Source organism: Amblyomma mixtum, chromosome 1 (genome assembly GCF_055824585.1).
Source record: "Amblyomma mixtum isolate Tamu chromosome 1, ASM5582458v1, whole genome shotgun sequence".
NCBI lineage: Eukaryota > Metazoa > Arthropoda > Arachnida > Ixodida > Ixodidae > Amblyomma > Amblyomma mixtum.
In genome coordinates, this window is record NC_143012.1 from 283,951,959 (window position 1) to 283,973,576 (window position 21,618).

The following is a 21,618-nucleotide window of genomic DNA, read 5'->3' on the forward strand; positions in this document are numbered from 1 at the left end:
TTTCGTGCACAAGCCGCACGCGCGGGAACCGGAGTCGGTCGTGAGCAAACTGAGCGAGCGTACACGCGCGTGGTCTCCACCAGCCGCGCGTTTAGGGAAGTTTTTTTTTTTTTTTTTTCACTACGCCGGCTCCACGCGCGCTTCGCTCATAAGTTTTCCATCGATCGCACCCGGGATGGCGTGCCTCTTATGAGGTCTGGTTTCAAAGGCAACGCCTTTTCGCAGATCGCCGAACGCGGCAGCGTCAATACTGCGTTCGTCTGGTGGGCGCCTCCCGATGAATCCAAACCGAACACTGCTCACCTCCCTCCCTTCCTCTCTGTTTCTCTCTATGTGCTCCCCCTCCCCACACGCGCGCGCGCACACACACACGCACGCACGCACACACTTGCACGCACACACTTGCACACGCACACGCACACACACGCACACGCACACGCGTGTGCACACATACACACGAGCACACGCACACATACACACACGAGCACACGCACGCACACACGCACACACACACGCACGCACACACACACACACACACACACACACGCGCGCACGCAACACACGTACACACACACCGAGCTCGCTGCAACGACAGCAGCCCTGCTGCACGTCCGATGAAATTGTGCGGGGTGACTGCCCTCCTTCCATCCCTCCCTCTTTTCCCTTTCGCCCCGCCCGCCGAGCTTCGGCGACGTCTGCATGTGGCATCAATCGCCGGCTCGATCTTTTCATCAAAAGTTCGGCGGGACGAAAGGCTTTCTCCTGGCACCGCTCCTTACTTCCCCACTCTGGCGTTCACCGCTGCGGCGAGCGTGCGGGTGAACTGAACGGAGGCCCGTGTATTGGAATATCCGCTTCAAAAACGCGTTTCGATAATCACTTTCCGCGGGAGCGAAAGCTCGTCGTGTAGACGGAAGGAAGCGCAGAAAAAAAAAGGAAAAGAGATAGCAGTAAGCGACAAACAAGCGAGTTTGCTCTCATTTAAACGCGACAGGAAAGAAAATGTGCGTGGCATCCAGCTATTTTTTTGAAGCTGAACTAATCGCATGTATTTTTGGCTTTTAGCGGAGAAAAAATTGAGCAAAGCTGTCAGACAAGAAAAAAAAATACTCGACATGAAAAAATGCAGCGCTAAAGCTTTCGAGACTTCTATCTCGCTCTCCACATCTGCCTCAATTCCCCCCCCCCCCCGTTTTTTTTTTTTTGCAAACGAAGTTAGAGGGGGGCTAATAGCCTTTCTATGAGCACCTAGGTGGCTACGCTACCTAGAATTGGCCGAGACACCCTCGTGTATCAATCAAGACAGCGTGTACTTAGCACGTTCATAAATGTAGGACAAGGGAATTATAAATTAAAAGCCAATCTATGACCTAGACCTGGCTTTCACGAGCACATTACATTAGGAGTTCTCTTTATGAAGCCGCTAAAAGGAATGACCATCCTGATGAAGCAAAGTGAGAGTGCACCAAAGAAAACGAAGTTAAATAAAAGGTACTGACATTTAACGTACATAGACGCGCCAGCATACATTTAATTTGCAATACTAGTGTAAAATGAGCAAAAACGAGTGAGTGCCAGATGGTAAAAGAAAAAAAAATGTCGATGCATATGAAAGCTGACGCTTGAAAGGAAATGATCAGAAAAAAAAGAATGGTACATATTTTATTGTATTGATGGGACGAATACGCACAGGTGTCGCAGTACTGAGAGACTATTCCCTAATTATTAAAACAGGTTCGAAGGCGTCGTCTTCACAGTATATGTATGTATGTATGTATGTATGTATGTATGTATGTATGTATGTATGTATGTATGTATGTATGTATGTATGTATGTATGTATGTATGTATGTATGTATGTATGTATGTATGTATGTATGTATGTATGTATGTATGTATGTATGTATGTATGTATGTATGCATGCATGCATGCATGTATGCATGTATGCATGTATGTATGCATGTATGTATGTATGCATGTATGCATGTATGCATGTATGCATGTATGCATGCATGTGTGTGTGTGTGTGTATGTATGTATGTATGTGTGTGTGTGTGTGTGTATGTATGTATGTATGTATGTATGTATGTATGTATGTATGTATGTATGTATGTATGTATGTATGTATGTATGTATGTATGTATGTATGTATGTATGTATGTATGTATGTATGTATGTATGTATGTATGTGTGTGTGTGTGTGTGTGTGTGTGTGTGTGTGTGTGTGTGTGTGTGCGCGCGTGTGTGTGTGTGCGCGTGCGCGCGTGTGTGTGTAACAAAAATTCCAGACATGCACTTAAATCAAATTCTTAAATTCTCCGTTTACAATGTACCAACTGGCCCGCATTTCAACCCTTCTACTTAAATCAGCTTAGGTGCAGTAATGCGAAAGCATTTCTCTTACTGCGCGTCCTTCCTCCTCATGCGCATCCGCCATCTCGCCTCCGTCATCTCGCCTACGCGCGCGTCATCTGTTTTAACTTTGTTAAACCCGACTATATTTTTTAGTTGTTTTGTGTGGCGTGCAGGCAAAGCAGTATTAAGCATTAGCGCGTTCTCGGAGTGATTGCTAGCCACAACCTCAGGTCGCGGCGAGGGCCAAGAAAATGAGGCAGTGGATTGCTCTAGGCATTCCTCTTTACATCATAGTTCAGGCGCATACTCAGTCGCGAGACAGCTTGCACTTCGGTGGAACGTTTTCTGGAAGTGAACATGCGCACTCGGAGATCGCTGAGGCTTATCATGAGCATGATTACGAGTAGATAACACGCGTTGTTAATGTTTTGAAAGTACACAAGTTAATGACAGCTTCCAGTTATTTCTAGAGTTTTCCAAACATCCATGTAGACAATTTACGAATGTCTAGAGTGGTTGAAATGCCCCGGATGCGACCCTCGAAATGAGCGCGAAATGTGGGCGATTAGCGCACTTAGAGTTGCGAGCTTTTTCCTTTTTGGTCCGCTGTCAGCACCATTTCACCTTTTCTGTCTTCACTCCTCGCACTGACTACGGATGTGCAGGTGCCATCCCAGCATTGTACAGTTGTAGTGCGGTGAGAAGTGTTTACGCTTCCTTTTTGGTAGATAAGAAAATCTAGGGAAAGACCCTTGCTCGGTGTGGCGAAGTCTGTCCAGCGAAAACATCTCTGGATGGCAGGTTCAGAGGCGTTCACCACAAAGTTCCGCTTCACTACAGCGTCCAGGCACTCCATTAGGAGTGCCTTTTACGGGTGATAGTCAGTTACAGGGACTGCAGTTTGCTCGGTAAAGCCACTTGTTGCCGCTGTCGTGGCTGTCTGAAGCCTCGATAGAGTACATGGACACATTTCCATTGTTTACACAGAGAAGTCCCAGTACGAGGGCGTTCAGAAGGCTCGCGCTGTCACCTCCTGTGCTCTTTCTGCACGTGCGCACAACGTGCCAGCGAGCTATATGGTGACGTCCAGGGAGCCTATGAGTTATTTAGTGAGTGAGCTCTTTTTATAAAGGTCTTAAAGCACGTTGTGTGGAGTTTATCAGAACAAGATGCAAAATCGTACAAATACAGACAAACTCGGTCGCGCTTAACGTTGTGTTGAGGACGAAGAGGATATTATGATCAAAAGGAAGGCGCGCTAACAGTCGCCCAACGCCCTTCGCCTCTTCTGGCTCAGTCGCGCTCAACGCAGCGTGAAGGATTGGATTGGATTGTAGAACTTTATTTGTCCAACAGATGCAGGGAAGGTTGTAGACTTCCCACCCAGACGACAGCTAAGAGTCCCTGGGCCCTAACGACGGCTTGGGACAGTCGGACGGTCCTAAGTTGAATCGCCGGATCGGAGTTGAGGAGTAAGGTCTCCCATTGATATAGAGACTTTATGCTTCTTACGTGAGAGGAAACTCGAAGGCATTCCCAGAGGATGTGAGAAGAGAACACAAAATGTGCTCTCACTTGTATTGTGTCGAAGTACTTGCATTGTGTCACACGCATACACAATACAAGTACTTTGGGCAACACCACTGCAACAATATGTTACCCTTGTTGTACATAAACTCGCAGCTGTTTCTACTCTACTCACCTTTGTACCAAATGATCTGGGTGAGCGGGTAGCCGGCTGCCGGGCAGTGGACCACCAGAGTGCGTCCAGCCAGCACCGACACATTGCGCATGGTTCGCACCAGCGGCGGTCCGCGCACGTTGAGACGGGCGCCGTGCGACACAGTCTCCGCGTCGTTGCTCGCGTGGCACTGGTAGCGGCCCCCGTCCTCTGTCGTCGCCGCCGTCAGGTTCACGAAGCTGTTCACCTGCAAGGGCATGGGGAGCCGATGAGGACTGATGAGAAAAATTGAGGTTGTTCAGCTTGACAAAACGTTGCTATGCTTGGATGTACAGTGATGTACGATCAATTATCAAGGCACGTTGCCTGACAGAGGTGTTGGGGAGGGGCCAGTATTGCACGCACTTATCTTTCTACGGAAAGGGGGCAGAGCTAAAATTGTACATTTTAACTCTACCACGGCGGCAGCATTTTCGGGGAGGGGGAAACGGTTAAGCGCCCGTGCGTTGTGCAATGTCAGTGCACGTTAAAGACCCTAGGTGGCCGGAAATAGACCGGAGCCCATCGTTAAGACATCCCTCATATCCCACCTAACATTAGGACGTATGCAGTATCAACACTGAATGCCCTATTAATATGCAATTTTTAATCCTTCAACATTACTTGGCTCATGTGTGGCGTCCACGGAAAGGGGGTACAGAAAGTTCTAAAAGAAAGTGTGGCCAGTTACTCGAGCTTACCCGAGTTACTTGGCAACTCGGGTAAGCTCTAGGAGCGCCGCGCAAGCTGCAGCCAATAGGAGGGAGGTCGGGAAAGTTCAGAAGAGCGTAGCCACAGCTGCGTGAGAAGTTGCTCGGGAAGAGCAAAATGGGTCGCACGATCCCTACGGGCACCTGTGATAGGAACAGTCACCTGCCAGTGCAGTGGCGCATTGCCTAACCGCTGCACCACTGCACCGATAGTGGTATTGGGACTCGCCGCCATCTATGAATGTTAATTAGAGAAGACCAATTCTGTGGTAATGGTTAATGAATGTAGCGCGATAAAAACAAGCCCAAACAGCCGCTTTAGACCAATTCTGTACAGATGGGCATTAACCCATGGAACTGCGAATGGTGTGCGGTTTGGTGTCCAACGCGAACTAAGTTGCGCAAGCGCGCAAGCGCACAAACCACAAACGCACCAACGGAAACCGCATTAGTGCACAATGCTTTCGCAATCATAGCACGTAAGCAGGCTGAACTGCCTGCGGTTGCTTTTTTTTTTATTCCTTATCACAGGGGTTCAATTAAGACAGTCGCTCGCAGCTTGAATGTCTAGTGCTGCTGGCTCCTCAAGCGACATGTTTCTGCAATCTTTCAGTGCACGCTTTTGATCTTAGAGACACACTGCGTGCTTTTTAAGACACACAAACGAGACGTTTTTCTTTGTCCATATCTGCTGGTTTAGACCCCGTCACTTCTGAGCGCCACTGCTCACCTGGCCGTCATTGGTGACGAAGTCTCCGATGCGCAGCCTCATGCTCTCGGCGACGGGTTCTCCGTCCAGCGTCCACGTGATCTGGGGAAGCGGTGCTCCTGTGGCGGTGCACTTGAGCGACACCGGGGCGCCCGGTTCCACGATCTGCTCGGCGAAGCGGTGGGTCAGCACCGGGGGATCATCTGCAACAGGCAACGCGAGAGGCGAGATTTTACACGGGCTAAAAGAGCTACCAGAAAGACAGGTGACCGACGAAGGCCTAGAGCATGGAGTGAACTATAAAAATTGGCAGTGGTTTAGCTCTGGTTAAACCTGGAGGATTGCGAAAGCAACGAGGAGAGAGCGAGAGGGGCGTTGGAGAGCGCGCCGCAGCGGCGGCGGCCCCGGCACGCTAGCTATGCGCCGCTACTGCGCATGCGCAACTGGCGAGCGCGGCGGCGGTACCTCTGAGTCATCCGAGCAGCGACGGCGGTGACGCGCCAGCTGTGCGCCATGTGACGTCACTGCTCCTCGCGCATGCGCCTTTCGTATGGCTCAGCGACTCGCCTAGTGTTGCTTTCGCAACAATACGTAACGGTATGCCTTTCGAAAACCACAGATTTTTGGATGCACCATGTATGCATAGTTTAAATAAGTTGATTTTTACATGCTTAAATTGAAGGAGTGACTACGAGGCGCGCTGTAGTGGAGGGTCCGGACTAGTTTTGACTATTTAACCGTTGAGAAGTTCTATATGAGAATTTCTATTATTTCTTACGTTTTCCACATGTTCCATATGAAAGACACATGGAGCCTTCAGACTCTATACGTACTATGGGGACAAAAAGTGATGTAAAAAAAAACAACAAAATTTTTTATTACTTTGCATGACGTTACGCACGTCCTGTGGAAATCAGTCGTAACATACACAGAAAGGGTGATGAGAGTTCATGGGAAACAAATAAAAAACGCATGAACTTAAGCATATTTTCTGTACCATATGGGCATTGTAATCTGGTGATTCTATATGGGCTGTTCATATGAAATGTTTCAGAAGAGCATGTTCTTTAATGTTGCCTGTAGTCTTGGCACACATGTGTTTTTGCGTTTGGCCGCCATAGATATTTCATCACAGAGGTAGGGCCCGAACTCATGACTTCGTCCTCAGCGTCAGAGGCCAAAAACCTTTGAAAACGGCTGTTCATGCATTTTCTTTCTTTCACTCTACCCCATTGCGTCTGGGAGCTTTTGTTTACCGTGCTTGTAGTTGGCTCTCATTATTGGCTTGCCAAGCGACACGGCACCATCCTTCCCCCAGCCTTCTTCGTTTCGGCAAAGCCACGCTTGTGCTTTAACCAACTAGCATGCCACTCGTCGGGTATAAACTTGAGCTGCTTTAACCACTTATCATCCCATATTGCTACAATATTGCTTAATCTCGCTGTTATCGCTCGCAATACTCCGCAAAAGAGCCTATATCTGTGCAACGTCCCGCATCCTTTCATTATCTCCCCCCTGCGGACCTTTATCTCAGGAGAAGCAGACTCAGCCCAACGCCGGTTGTGTTCACATAACCCCAGTCATTTGCTATAGCTCCTGACTAACCGATTTGAAGCTTACGTGCGCAAATCACTGCAACTTACTGTGTCAGCGCAGGGACGATGGTACAGCAGATAACGTACACGACAACGAGCTTCTCTGGAAATGACCGACCACGCATAGACTTCTTAAGCAATACTTAAGGATTTCCACGGAACTCCAACCATTCGAATGGTTAATAATTCACCCTGAGTGATTAATTATGGTATTGAAATAATACACTCCTGCACGTACACATGTCTAACATTCTCGGATAAAAATTTTGAATGCTGAAAAATTGTAAGATACCGATATGAAAATATTAAAGGTAATGATTCATTCTTCTGATGTGTAAGAAAATCCTTCTTTGAACATGTTTCCATCGAGCGCATCGAGCAGTCAAGTCTGCCGTTGAAAACCAATGGAGAACGCTTTTGACAATAAAAAAAAAGAAGAATGCCAGGCTGCCGCGGTCTGGTCTGCAGATTTATTGAAATTGTACTGAAATCTTAAATTATATGGAACAATTGCGTTCAGAAACTACTTCCCACACCGTGTGGGCCTGCCAGCAGAACACAACCCTTTCACCGAACCCCCACTCTACCTGGGCCCTGGTCCAGAGGGACCGGACGGCGGCTTTTACCAACGGGGTCCCGGACTAGGGACTCCACCTAGTACCCTCGAACACTTCTACGCACGCACGCAAGCACGCACGCACGCACGCAGGCACGCACGCACGCACGCACGCACGCACGCACGCACGCACGCACGCACGCACGCACGCACGCACGCACGCACGCACGCACGCACGTACCTATATATATTATTATTATTATATTGCCACGTATCATTGTAGTGTTTGTTCGTTCACGCTCAAGGCTGCAGCAAAGGGCTGTTATCATTTTTGTTCGTGACGCGAGAAGCGACCAGTCTAATCTCGATTGATCGCAGCCATGAAAGGCTGCATCTAGGTTTTTCCATATTACTGTAGATGATCTTGTCCTGCTATCTGGAAGTTTCTTTGCCGGCTTTAAATTGAGCGATGCCGCGAGCTGCGGGCATTCGTAGATCGACGACCGACGAGCACGTTTGTTGCTTACGCCGCCGCCGAGTGATTCAGTTCTTTTGAGGGCGCAAGTCAGCCCAAATAAAGAGCTTCGTTTCCAAGACTGGTTGGTGTCTTCCTGACCGCTGGACTGCCGTCACTACAACGTGACATCTGGTGGAGGTGCGGGGTAGCCTTTCATGTTCCGGACACCCCCTAGAAGTCGTGACGCCAGCCCTCTGAGTCATTCACCGCAAGACCTGACTCCAGTCCACCGCGCAAGCCGACGTCTGCTAGGGGACGCACCTGAGTTCGGGACTCTGCCGGACCCTACCCGGAAGCGAAAGCCAGCAGCAACGTCCACCATGAGCTTGCCCCAGACGACGACCCCAATCATTCTGCAGCAGCCCCGGGTGCCACCAACCTTCGACGCTTCGCCTGGCGCCGACCCCGAAGAATGGCTGGAGCAGTTCGACCGTGTGGCTGTCTTTAACAACTGGGACGATGCCATGAAATTTAGGTACGTCTTATTTGCCCTGGAGGGACCAGCAAGAGTCTGGTTTGAGGATGAGGAAGCCAGCCTCGCGAATTGGGAAACCTTCAAAGAGCAGCTTCTCAAGACTTTCACAAACGTCGTGAGAAAGGAGAGAGCTCAGCAGCTGCTAGTCTCGCATACAACACCCAAACGAGACCGTTGCAGTGTACACTGAGGAGATGAAGCGTCTCTTCCGGCGTGCCGACTCGAACATGAAGGAAGAAGAAAAGGTCAAGCTGCTTATGCGAGGAGTTAAAGAACAACTCTTTGCCGGCCTCGTACGGAACCCACCGAAAACCGTCGCGGAATTCATAGAAGAGGCCTCCACGATGGAAAAAACTCTTGACGCCCGAGCCCGCCAATATGAGCGCCAGCAGCGCGTTTTTTCAGCAAGCTGCCTGGACGCCGCTAACAACGATAACCTGCGGGAGGTCATTCGCCAAGTTGTACGAGAAGAGCTCCGACGATTGCTGCCAAATGGAACGCAGCCGCAGGTTACATCACTTACTGACGTAATCCGGGACGAAGTTCAACAGGCCTTGGGTTTTGACGCCGACACCCACGCAGCCTCTGCAGCCCCAAGCCATGATTTACGCCGCAGCTGTGCGCCGTCCTGCACCTCGACGACGGGACCCAAGCCCCTATCGCCCTCAGCCAGCTGCGTTGGACCGCCGCCCACTCGCCCTAACCCGCCCGTCCTTTGAGCGACGCGCAGAGCCGAGGAAATGCGACGAGTGGAGAACTCCCGACCAGCGCCGCCCACTATGCTTCCACTGTGGCGAAGCCGGCCACGTCCTCCGGCACTGCCCATACAGAAGACTGGGCATCCGAGGGTTCTCTTTCGACGCTCCACGACCCCGACCCGGCCAGCGACCAGCCGAAATCGAGGAGTTTTTACGTCGGGAAGAATACTCATCGCCGAGCCGCCTATCACGTTCCCCGTCGCCATCGTCCCCGCGCTTTGTTTCTCCTAGCCGAGGTTACGCCGTGCGTGGACGCTCCCCCAGCCCCCGAAGGTTAACTAAATAAAGCAGCCTCTGGAGGTGAGGTTGCTTCTAAGCGCAATGACAAAGATCCTCCATCGACGAGTACTCAAGACCATGCCTCAACTACGACGACGACGACGACGACGCGGCCAGACTTGAAGCTTTTACCGCTGCTCAGTGAAGTAACGTCGCAGTACGCCCACCGTAGCCTCACTACTCGACGAAGCCGAGATCGGACACCGAAGACAACGTACAATACGAGAATGCGAACAAGTGACCTTGAAGTTACGGTCGACGGTCACGCGGTTACTGCCTTGGTGGACACGGGAGCTGACTACTCTGTCATGAGTGGCCCACTCGCTGTCCGACTCAGGAAGGTAACAACAACCTGGGATGGCCCGCTGATCCGCACCGCAGGTGGCAACCTGATTACGCCGTCAGGACGCTGCACCGCGAGAGTTACTGTAAATGGGAGAACCTATGCGACAACTTTCCTGATCCTACAGCAATGCTCGAGAGACGTGATTTTGGGAATGGACTTCCTGAACGAACATCGGGCGATCATCGACCTTCGATCTAAGTCGATCAAGCTTTCCACGGAAAAAGCCATACCTGTTGCGACGGGCGCGACTCATCACGTTGCCTTAAACGTCCTCGATGAAGCATGGAGCGTGCCGCCCCGATCAAGTGTTCTTGTCGGCATAGGTACTGGAGACATTGAAAATGCCGAAGGCGTTATCGAGGGGAACACCCAGTTACTCCTGGATCGAGGATTGGGCGTCGCGAGGGGAGTCGCCGAAATCCGAAATGGCCAAGCCCAGGTGTTGCTAACAAACTTCACGGAAGAATACCGGCATCTAAACAAAGGTACGACGATCGCTTTCCTCGACGAGCTGGCAGACATCAGAGACGTATTTGCCCTACCCGACCAACCCGCAGAACCATCTGACCAAGGCCATCAACCCACGTTCGACATCAACCCGGCATTACCCCGGAGCAGACAAGACCAAATACGCAGTCTTCTTCAAAGGTATACCGATTGCTTCTCATCAGCATCGAATGTGCGACGAACCCGGCTTGCCAAGCACCGCATTGTCACAGACGAACACGCACGACCACTCCGACAGAGCCCCTACCGCGTATCGCCGCTAGAACGCCAAGCTATCCGCAAGCAAGTTGAGGAAATGCTTCGTGACGACGTCATACAGCCATCGAGGAGCCCCTGGGCAGCACCGGTCGTCCTAGTGAAAAAGAAAGACGGCACCCTTCGCTTTTGCGTCGATTACCGCCGCCTGAACAACATTACGAAGAAGGATGTCTACCCCCTCCCCCGCATCGACGATACACTGGACCGGCTGTGCAACGCTAAGTACTTCTCATCGATGGACCTGAAGAGCGGCTACTGGCAAATTGAAGTCGACGAACGAGATCGCGAGAAGACTGCGTTCATCACACCAGACGGACTCTTCGAGTTCAAGGTGATGCCATTCGGCCTTTGCTCTGCCCCAGCTACGTTCCAGCGAGTAATGGATACGGTTCTCTCAGGCTTGAAGTGGCAAATTTGTCTAGTCTATTTAGATGACGTTGTTGTCTTCTCCTCAAGCTTTGAAGACCATCTCAGAAGGCTTCAGATAGTGCTGGAAACAATCAAGTCTTCTGGACTAACACTGAAACCAGAGAAGTGCCACTTCGCCTACGAGGAGCTGCTGTTCCTTGGTCACGTCGTAAGCAAGGATGGAGTTCGCCCAGACCCCCAGAAGACGGCTGCGATCGCAGAGTTTCCACAGCCTAATGACAAGAAGGCTATACGCAGATTCCTTGGATTGTGCGCTTATTACCGACGATTCGTCAAAAACTTTTCGCGCATCGCTGAACCTTTGACTCAACTTACCAAGGCTGACGTGCCTTTTAAATGGGAAACGCCACAAGAGGAAGCTTTCAACGAGCTGAAGTGCCGCTTACAGTCCCCTCCTGTGCTCGGGCACTTTGATGAAAACGCCGAAACCGAAGTTCATACCGATGCAAGCGGGGTGGGCTTAGGAGCGGTCCTCGTTCAGAAAAATGGCAGACAGGAGAAAGTTATCGCGTACGCTAGCCGTTCACTGTCGAGAGCCGAAGCCAACTATTCGACGACAGAGAAAGAATGTCTCGCCATTATTTGGGCCACGTCCAAATTTCGCCCCTACCTATACGGACGACCATTCAAGGTTGTGAGCGATCACCATGCTCTGTGCTGGCTGGCCAATTTGAAAGATCCCTCCGGCCGCCTTGCTCGTTGGAGCCTGCGTCTTCAAGAATTCGACATAACTGTAGTCTACAAATCTGGCTGCAAGCATTCCGATGCAGACTGCTTGTCATGAGCTCCTGTCGACGCAGCATCCGAAGAGGAAGAAGACGACGCTTTCTTAGGACCGATAAGCGCCAGCAGTTTCGCGCAGCAGCAGCACTCGGATCCTGACTTGCAAAGCCTAGTTGATTATCTGAAAGGCAAGACCGCATCGCCTCCCCGAGGGTTCAAGCGGCAACTGTCGTCCTTCGTCCTTCACAATAATGTCCTCCTGAAGAAGAACTTCGCGCCGAACAGGACAGTGCATCTTATTGTCGTGCCCAAAAATCTCAGGCAAGAAATTATGCAGGCATGTCATGATGAGCCGACTGCAGGGCATCTCGGGATTGCTCGCACGTTGCACCGCATCCAGGAGAAGTACTATTGGCCACGGCTAGCTACCGACGTTTCTCATTACGTGAAAACGTGCCGTGAGTGTCAGCGACGCAAAACGCCTCCGACTAGACCAGCCGGACTCCTGAACCCCATAACACCGCCAACTAAGCCCTTTCAGCAAATAGGGATGGACCTCCTCGGCCCCTTTCCGACCTCTTCATCAGGAAACAAATGGATCATCGTGGCCACCGACTACATGACCCGCTACGCCGAAGCAAAAGCGTTGCCTAGTGGTACCGCAACAGAAGTCGCAAAATTTTTTGTCGAACAAATTTTCCTGCGACACGGCGCCCCGGAAGTGCTCATCACAGACAGAGGAACGGCGTTTACAGCGGAACTGACGCAAGCCATTTTAAACTACAGCCAGACAAGCCATCGGAGGACCACTGCCTATCATCCACAAACCAACGGACTCACAGAGCGTCTGAGCAAGACCATCGCAGACATGCTCTCCATGTACATCGACGCCGAACACAAGACGTGGGACTCCATTCTGCCCTACGTGATCTTCGCTTATAATACTGCCGTCCAGGAGACAACCAGGTTTACCCCATTCCAGCTGGTATACGGCAGGAAGCCCACGACAACACTCGACGCAATGCTCCCGCACGTTTCCGACGAAGACAACCTCGACGCCGCCTACCTTCATCGCGCCGAGGAAGCCCGAAGACTTGCGCGGCTTCGCATTCAAGACCAGCAGCACACCGACGCCCGACGCTACAATCTGCGCCGACGAGACACGCATTACAAGCCAGGCGATCGGGTTTGGATATGGACGCCAGTTCGCCGCCGTGGATTGAGCGAAAAGTTGCTGCGACGCTACTTTGGCCCGTACAGGGTTCTCCGTCGCATCGGTGACCTCGACTATGAAGTCATCCCCGACGCCACGACAGCATCTCAGAGACGCCGCCCACGCCCGGAAGTCGTACATGTCGTACGCCTGAAGCCATATTATGAACGCTAAAGGACTCGAAGTTTCATTTTCCGTGTTTATTTTCATTTTAAAGCATCGAGACGATGCTTCTTTGGAAGGGGGGTAATGCCACGTATCATTGTAGTGTTTGTTCGTTCACGCTCAAGGCTGCAGCAAAGGGCTGTTATCATTTTTGTTCGTGACGCGAGAAGCGACCAGTCTAATCTCGATTGATCGCAGCCATGAAAGGCTGCATCTAGGTTTTTCCAGATTACTGTAGATGATCTTGTCCTGCTATCTGGAAGTTTCTTTGCCGGCTTTAAATTGAGCGATGCCGCGAGCTGCGGGCATTCGTAGATCGACGACCGACGAGCACGTTTGTTGCTTACGCCGCCGCCGAGTGATTCAGTTCTTTTGAGGGCGCAAGTCAGCCCAAATAAAGAGCTTCGTTTCCAAGACTGGTTGGTGTCTTCCTGACCGCTGGACTGCCGTCACTACAACGTGAGAATATATTGATATGTATTATATATATCTTTGTTATTATTTTTTTTATTATATTTACTTATATTTTCTTTGCACACAAATATTGAAAATTATTGTGTTAATAACATTTCCCGCTGTGCAACTTAAGTTTCATTACAGAAAAAAAAAGTTTTTGGCTCTTTTGTTAGGGGTCCCAAATGCTGTCATGAAACAGTGTACAGTACAGAACTGCTTGGCACACTGTTAAATACGTGTGACCTATATAACAACACACTGCTTGCCGTATCTGATTGTAACATCGGACTTGGTGTCCCGCATAATGTACTCCCTTTTTCCCCTTTTATCAGCCATAAAAAGACTTAAAACTGTTTTCTAGAAATGACACATGAATCAGAAAAAAAATGTCAAAATTTGCAGTTTAGAACTGAAAACGGATTTGCAGTTTATTAACGAAGTTGTGGCTTTAGAAATTATTTGCTTATTTTTCAGAACTGCCCCTTGGTTTGCAGACCAAAATGTCAATAACAATATTGCTAAAAATCTGTTTCGCACTGCGACCAAAGTTTCACCATTTGTTGTCTCGAGGGGTTGTAACGTCCCTTGTGCGCGACAAAAGTTTTCCTACAACTGCTGTTGTGTAGGAGCGACGACGTCTCAAAGCAGTAAAGTACCGATACAGATATCACTCAAGTGCAGCTCACTCTTCACTGTCCTTTATTTTATGCTTTGTTTTCCCCTCTTAAAAATCGCAAAAGTGAAATACAGTAGCAGAGATAAGATAAGCAAGTAAAAGCGGCAAACTCCATTTTGCTGGTTTGTTGAAAAGCGATCTGCAGCGCAGAGAAAGATGGAATGATATCGCCATCGACGAAGTATTTGTCGGGAACAAAGATTTTGGGCCCCGATCGATTTTTGTGCACTGTTCTCTCCACCTTTCAGCCGCATTCTCTAGGGGGATAGCACTAAAAGTTCGTGAAGCAAAGAAAAGTTAGACCCCCCTCCCTCACGCGCACACATTCCCAAACTACAGACGTGGTGAGGAAGGAAGGGAGAACAAGCCACGGGTTCGAGGAACGTAGGGAGAACTCGCCACAGAGCGAGGGGTTAAAAGGGAGCAGCCAAAGAAGCGAAAGCAACGAAAAAGCTCTTCCCGAATCGCACAATAGCTGGCACCGGCGGCGGCGGCGACGATCGGCTGCCTCGAGCCCTAATTTCGTTTCAGCCGTGAAAATCTCGGTGATTGGCGCGGGAGCGCCAAAACCCTCGCCGATGCGACGCAGCCATACCCTTTTCCAACTCCCCCTCCTCTTTCGTCCATCATACTCCCTCCGCTGGCTCCGTTTTGCCTCCTCCCTACCTACGTTTCTTGCAGTCCTTTCCTCTCTGGTTATCTCTCTCTTTCGTGCTCTCGCATCGCTTGGCCGACAGGTGCAAGGAAGCTAAGCAGAGGTGGACTGCTGGCTCCCTTGTAATGACAGGAGGCGCAAAGTTCTCTCCGAATTATCTTTTCTTTTCCCTTCTCGCACTGGAGCAGCGGTGGCGGGAACGGTTAGAGAAAAGCCAGCACAGCAGAGGAGCCTGGAAAAGAACTGCTATTTCAGCACTGCTAGCACCAACAGGAAGCCAACAGGAACATGACGACTGTCTGTCCCTCCTCCTTCCATGTGGCCTCAGATGGAAAGAGCGAAGAAAAAATAAGAACACAAAGAAAAAAGCGCAAAGCGCGGCGGGGGGAGTTTTCAGCCGCTGTCGCTCCCTGTAGAAATCTTTCTCAGCGCTTGTGCTGCCTCAACTTTTCTTGCAGCGTTTTGATTCGCTGCTCCGGCCCACTCGAGGGGAATAAATCAAAGCAGACGCCCGGTGTCTTTGATCTCCGGAAGGAGACGCGGAAGGAAGGCGACTAGGCCGAGATACGGGAGAGGGAAACAATCTATCGATTCCGATACCGCTCTCTCCGCTGCTCGATGTCTTTCCCGGCCCTCTTATTTCGTACCGGCCCGTCGTGGTTCTTTCTTCCGCGTCCTCTTTGCTTCCCTCGCATCCGACGCTCATCTTTTCATTGTCGCCCTTTTCCCCGCCGTAGCAGCTTCTCACCCTTCCTTTGTCTTTTGATCTCGTGGCACGTCCGGGTTACGTGCCACTGGAGATCCGGAAAAGTTGGCGGCCTCGCCTAGCTGCTGGAAGCGAGGAACGCCGTTTTTTTTATGGTTTATCTATGCTTAGTTTGGTGTCTACACCTCGACCACCGTATCTTTCGACACGGAAGCAGTTCTTGGCATTGGCTACATCCTTTACGTTTTTCTTATCTTTCAACCCGAACGCGAACTGTGACTCCCTAGGGGTTCCAAACAACTGTCGGACAGAAAACGCACAAGCATGGGGGCCTGCAAAGCAAGCCCACAGAGTATAAAGGCGTTGCGAAATGGCGGTCCTCGCTCAAAGACGGATATTCTTTATCTGATTCCATATTTATAGAGGCTGGCACATCGAGCCCTGATGTTTGCTCACGCCGGTGCTTTTCAGGAGCCCTCTTGAAGCTGAGAGACCAGCCGCCGACCATTAGTTGCAGTGACGTGAATTTTATATGACGTCTAGGCAGTAATGAAGCCGAGCCTAACATCCAGCGACGTATACCTTCCGGAGCCCGGACGGAGTGCATCTGAGCCAGCGGAAGTAGAGATGAAAGCGCACACGTAGGTACACGGGTAAGTGGAAAGTGTACAGTGTGGTACACAGCTGAGCTGAGCCTGCAGTCTTTCTTGCTTAGCTTAAGCCGTGTGTCATCAAGGAGAACGTGACTGGGCATTGGGAAGCAGTAAGAAAGATCACTGCGACCACTGCGTAAAAGAAAGGCTTGGAATGAGAAATCTTCTTTTAAGATAAAGTGGAATCGCACAAATTGAGAGCAAATTATGCCTTCGTGGCAACGAATAGTAATGCTCGCAAGAAGCAAACACCTAATAGCAAATGATACTTGATAGTAATAGGGAAAGTAAGAAATGGTCTACGAAGCAAATGGTTTTGAGACGTCATGTTCTAAATGAAAGAGGGAGGCTGTTCGTGCTCTAAAGAAATTTCTAGCGGGAGAATTTGACAGCATTTCGGCATGACACCGTTAAAAATGTAAAGCGCTCCTTGAGATTTCGACGCGTGCTGCCTTTTAAAGGCCCATTAACACTTGCGAATCGCAGAAACTGTGCGACCGTTTTGGTTGAAAAGGGACAGTCGCAGGCAAATCTCACGCAGCTCAATTTTCTAGCTTTGCGACCGTGAATCGCAAACCACTAGCCAATTAGCGGCGCCCCGGAAATGAACGGAAGCTTGTTACACATCCGGCTTCTCTTTGCCGGTAACAGTCAAGACCGGCAACTCTCGTTCCGGACGAGACCCTTCGGGATAGCGAGCCACTGGTGGCCCTTTGCAAATGTGAACATCGGAACTGTCGAGGCACTTCCTGGTCGCAAGCCACATCAGGTCACGCACCCTTCGTGATTCAAGAGCGAGAATGAGCCTTAATACGCGGAAATTCGTAGCAAACTGCGTCGGCGATCGCGTTTTGATTGTCTAGAATGCGTTCCTGAGTAAAAAAACTCGGTCATCAGTGCAAACGACCTTCTTGACAGTGACGATGGCTTTTTAGAATTGCTGTAATCCGGGAATGAAAGCGGGTCGTGGCACGAGTAGACGTCATCAGCGCCACACTGCATACTGAGTTGTTATCACTTGCGAGTTCCATGACACTGAGTCCGCATCACTATGTCCGCATCACTAGCAGGAGTAAAAACAATCGTGAAGTGTGTTCGATTAATTTTATAAACTACGGTAGTAGGTAACCTTAACTATCTTCCGCGAAAAACTTAAAATGCCACTACAAGTACCCCTTGATAACCACCTCCACTTATTTTTTGTATTTTTTTCCCGTGCTTATTGAAGGACCCCCCTGGTCATCCGTCGAGCTTGGCATCCGCACCGGGCTCTTGGAGGAAGCGGAGAGGCCTTCTGAGTGACCCCGACAGCGATGACACCGTCCTTTACTTCAGCAAGGACATCACTGACGGTGGCTCTTGGACTGCCTTCAGCGGGGAGGCCAAGAGAAGATTAATTAGAGCCGGATCGCCCTCAAGCGTGTCCACGGTGAAGACCGGTGGCCGACGCATGCAATCATCGTCTTCCCTGTGCACCTCACTGACAACACAAGGGGGCTTAAATGCAAGCCGCTTATGTGCAGCTTGGGGCTCTCGTATCCTAACAAAATTAAGGACGTCAGAGTAAATGCACACAAAAACAAGACGTCCCTCACGCTGCCGCGCTGGATTCACTGACGACCATCATTGAGCTCCGGGGCTTTGCACTCCATGCAGTCATCAGCGCGCGGCAAGGAATCACCTTCTGGCGTCATCTTTGATGTCGTCATAACTATCACGAATGACGATGTACCCAAACTAGTGAAGCCGGCGAAAGATGGCGCGATAATTCTGCGGGTTTCTCAGCTAAACAATTCACGTTTCGTCAAAACTCTGTCTCAAAGCGACTGTTTCCCGTTGCATGTGAAACCAGCACACTTTCGGTTTGCTGTGCGGCTGTTTATATCAAAACCGCTCAAGTGCCAGTGTCACATGTGCGTGAAACGGCCACATGAGCGGCGTCTACAGCAACGCGACACAAGTCCAGCAGAAGGGTTGAAATGCGGGCCAGTTGGTACATTGTAAACGGAGAAAAAACCAGTCACACATGCTTCACGACATGTGTCGCACAGGTGGTGTACAAGTTCCCCCTCACATGCGAGAGAGTTTACATCGGCCAAACTGGCCGGTGTATTAATGACCGGCTTCGTGAGCATCACTCCTCCCTGGGGTCCGGTGGCGGTGCAAACTTGCCTCGCCATTGCAATGAATGTGGCTGTTATCCTTTGTTCGGCAATACCACCATTCTTGGTAGAGGCAAGGGAAAACAGGAGCGGGAAATACTGGAGGCATATCATATCGGTTTGTTAGGCTCTGATTGTATAAGCACAACTTCGGTGCGCCTACTTGAAAAAGAATTTGCTTTTTTAGGTCGTCCACGATAGTTTAGATTTCTTGTCTTTGTCTCTTTTTGCGCAGTGATTAGGGATGATGCTGTTGCGCATGCTCTGCTGGCCTTCCTCGGACCATGTATTTTCCAATAAACTTCAGTTGTTAGTCCAGTCGTTGTGGTGTGTACACTCTTCTTGTCCGTCGTCTTGTGTGACTGGTTTTTTCTCCGTTTACAAGTCCAGCTTTCTAGGACATCACTTTTATTGTGAGGCAACTGTGGAATATTTTGGGATACCGTTATAAAACTTATTGATGGGAATGATTGAACGTCCGGTGCGTAGCGAAATCATGCTTTTAGAGTTTGTCCTGCTGTTGCACCGAGTACCTAAGACTGACATGGGAAACCTACGGGGCGTGTTTTTAACTGTAAATAGGAGGAAGCTACAAGCGTCCCGAGCACGGATCTTCAGATATATTGACCATTATGGTGCAATATTACGACCAGAAAAAAAATCGCGTTCATAAAGCTTCTAGTTCAAAAAATGCTCTTGCTCAGAACTTCTAAGTATGGTTTGCTCTCGGAGTGTAGAGCACGACTGCACCAAACTCTGCTATGCACGAGCGCTCAAACGTTCAAAGGACCATCGGCGTCATGACTCCTCAACTAGAGAATATCCACGGATAAGAAAAGAGCGTGCTGTCCTTAGGTAAATGGTTCGGCACCATTCGATACATCGGAAAGCCACTGCGGCGGTTCGAAAACGGCACTCTCGCTGCAAACAGTATTCAGGAAAGGCTGCTGCTGCTGCCATCATCCGTGCGGACCCGCCCCTGGTATCTCCTTCTCAACCTCCTCCCCTGCAGCTCCGTCCGAGTGCAACCCGTCCGCGCTAAGCGGAAGAGGAAGATCGGAACTAGCAGTGCGCAAAAGCGTGGCCAGTGCTACCATCCTTATGTTTTGCGTAGAAACTCGCAGCATACAGTCGCACAATTGAACATAAAGGCTGATACGCATGGGATCGTACAGCAAGGCCACTAAATCATCTGTATGCTTAAAAGGGGATAACACCATTCGTACTGTGCTACAGCTACTGCAATCTCCAACTGCTCCAAGTGTCTAACAAGTTCTGTACTCCCTCTGTCTAGTGCTTCAAGATCTCTAATGACATCATGGCTGGCCAGTTCCCCACATTTTGTGTGGAAGTCACAAGAGCTGCGCTTCTCCAGTGCTCATCCTGTTCCTTCACTGTGCCCGTGTTCGCTTTTTGCGCTACTACATCCTTCCTGAATATGCGCTTCCCCAGTGGAACGTAAAAAGGACTGAAGTCACGAATATCAAGTTTTCGTCATTATGTTTTCAGTGACCCCTTCTCGATATTGGTCATCTGCGAGCGTAACGTGTTTTCTGGATACGAATCCTTCGTCGCTCCTACTCGGGGGAACGCAGCAAGACTTGGCCTACGTCCGCACCGACCTGACGTACGTTTGCCACGCTGTTCAGCCACTAAAGATGAGTACATGTGTATTATTTCCGAAATAAACAAACTGGAGTTGACAGTGGTGGCAGTGTAGGTTTCCCTTCCTGCTCACTCAGACTGTGGTAGGCATCCTAGAGGGGACCCGTGTTATCAGTGAAATATGTGGCCATTTCACCGCCCATCACTACTGCCGGAAAGTTCCAGGACGAATTCCGGGAAATAAATCTGACATTATTTTCTCCGTAGAACGCACTTTAGACGATGGATGAGAGCAGTTCGAAATCCCCGCTTGATCTTACGGCATACAGCATAATCGCTCTGGTGAGTTGCGTGGGAAAGATCACGGAAAGGATGATTCTGACGCGTCTCGAGCGGTACCTGGAGCGCTGTAATATCTATCCGAATGCAATGGCGGGCTTTCGGCGGCGCCGCTCCTCTACCGACAATGTCATCCGCAAACTTTTGCTGGCAACAGGGCTTTTGATGCATACTATTGTGTGAGGCCCGGGTCGCGTTTGCATGCCCTCGACCCGTTTCTGCAACTGAAGCTACCAACCTGTCTCCTCCGCTGTGAAGTAACGCTCTTAGATCGTCTCTAACTGGGAGTTAGGTTTACAGATACTGGCTCCAATTTCACCGATATGGCAGAGTATCTAGCACTCTCGTCCGCTAACGGAAGCCAAAAATGATGGGGACGCTTTAGTAATCTTTAGAGTGGAACGAGACAGCATTAGAACCAACACTGCTGCTGCATGTTTATGCGTCTATGTCAGTTCTGTCACCACATGAACTATGTTTTCACTTCCATCGTATGTTTATTTGCGCAGAGATAACTGTGCGCTGAGTGAGTCCGCCGAGAACCTGTTCCAACCTACTTTTCTCACCCTTTCCCGGTCGGGTGCTCCACCCTTGTTTTTCAGTTTTGACTTTTCGTGGTCGCGTGGCCTTGTGAGGTCATCGCCCTCTAGACCAGTCAGCGACTAAAGCAGGACGCGAAATCGCGTGATGTGAAGTGCCACGAGCGGCAGATGGCACGCTTGTTGAATGAATTTTAATTATTTTAATTGCTGCCTGCCATGGTGGGAAGGTCACACACAATCGAGGTGGGCAGGCTCTAGGGACTGTACGGGGCACGTGACCTCTCTCGACCAATCAGCGACTTTTATGACCGACGCAGGAGGCAATAAAGCATGACATGAAGTCAAATGCAGTCGCATTGAAATCCTGGAGCCTTGTCCCCAACCTTCTTTTGGGAACAAAGCCTTCAAAGCGCTTTTCCACTAATTAAACGGCACTGTATTGAGCACTAGACTGTAGACTCTCTGTGTGTATCCTGTGTTCTCATGGAGTAATGGCTTCCTCGGGCACA

The 21,618-nt window shown here is 50.1% G+C and overlaps 1 protein-coding gene across 1 annotated transcript in view; it reads right to left on the reverse strand.

The window, feature by feature from the left end:
• Positions 1-21,618, reverse strand: part of LOC149371923 (cell adhesion molecule Dscam1-like) — a 308,990-nt gene that overhangs the window by 79,646 nt on the left and 207,726 nt on the right. The window contains exons 7-8 of the mRNA XM_089566251.1: positions 5,516-5,697; positions 4,058-4,283 (exon numbers count right to left, since the gene is read on the reverse strand). Of these exons, the coding sequence (XP_089422377.1) occupies positions 4,058-4,283; positions 5,516-5,697 (408 nt within the window). The remainder of the gene's footprint in view (positions 1-4,057; positions 4,284-5,515; positions 5,698-21,618) is intronic.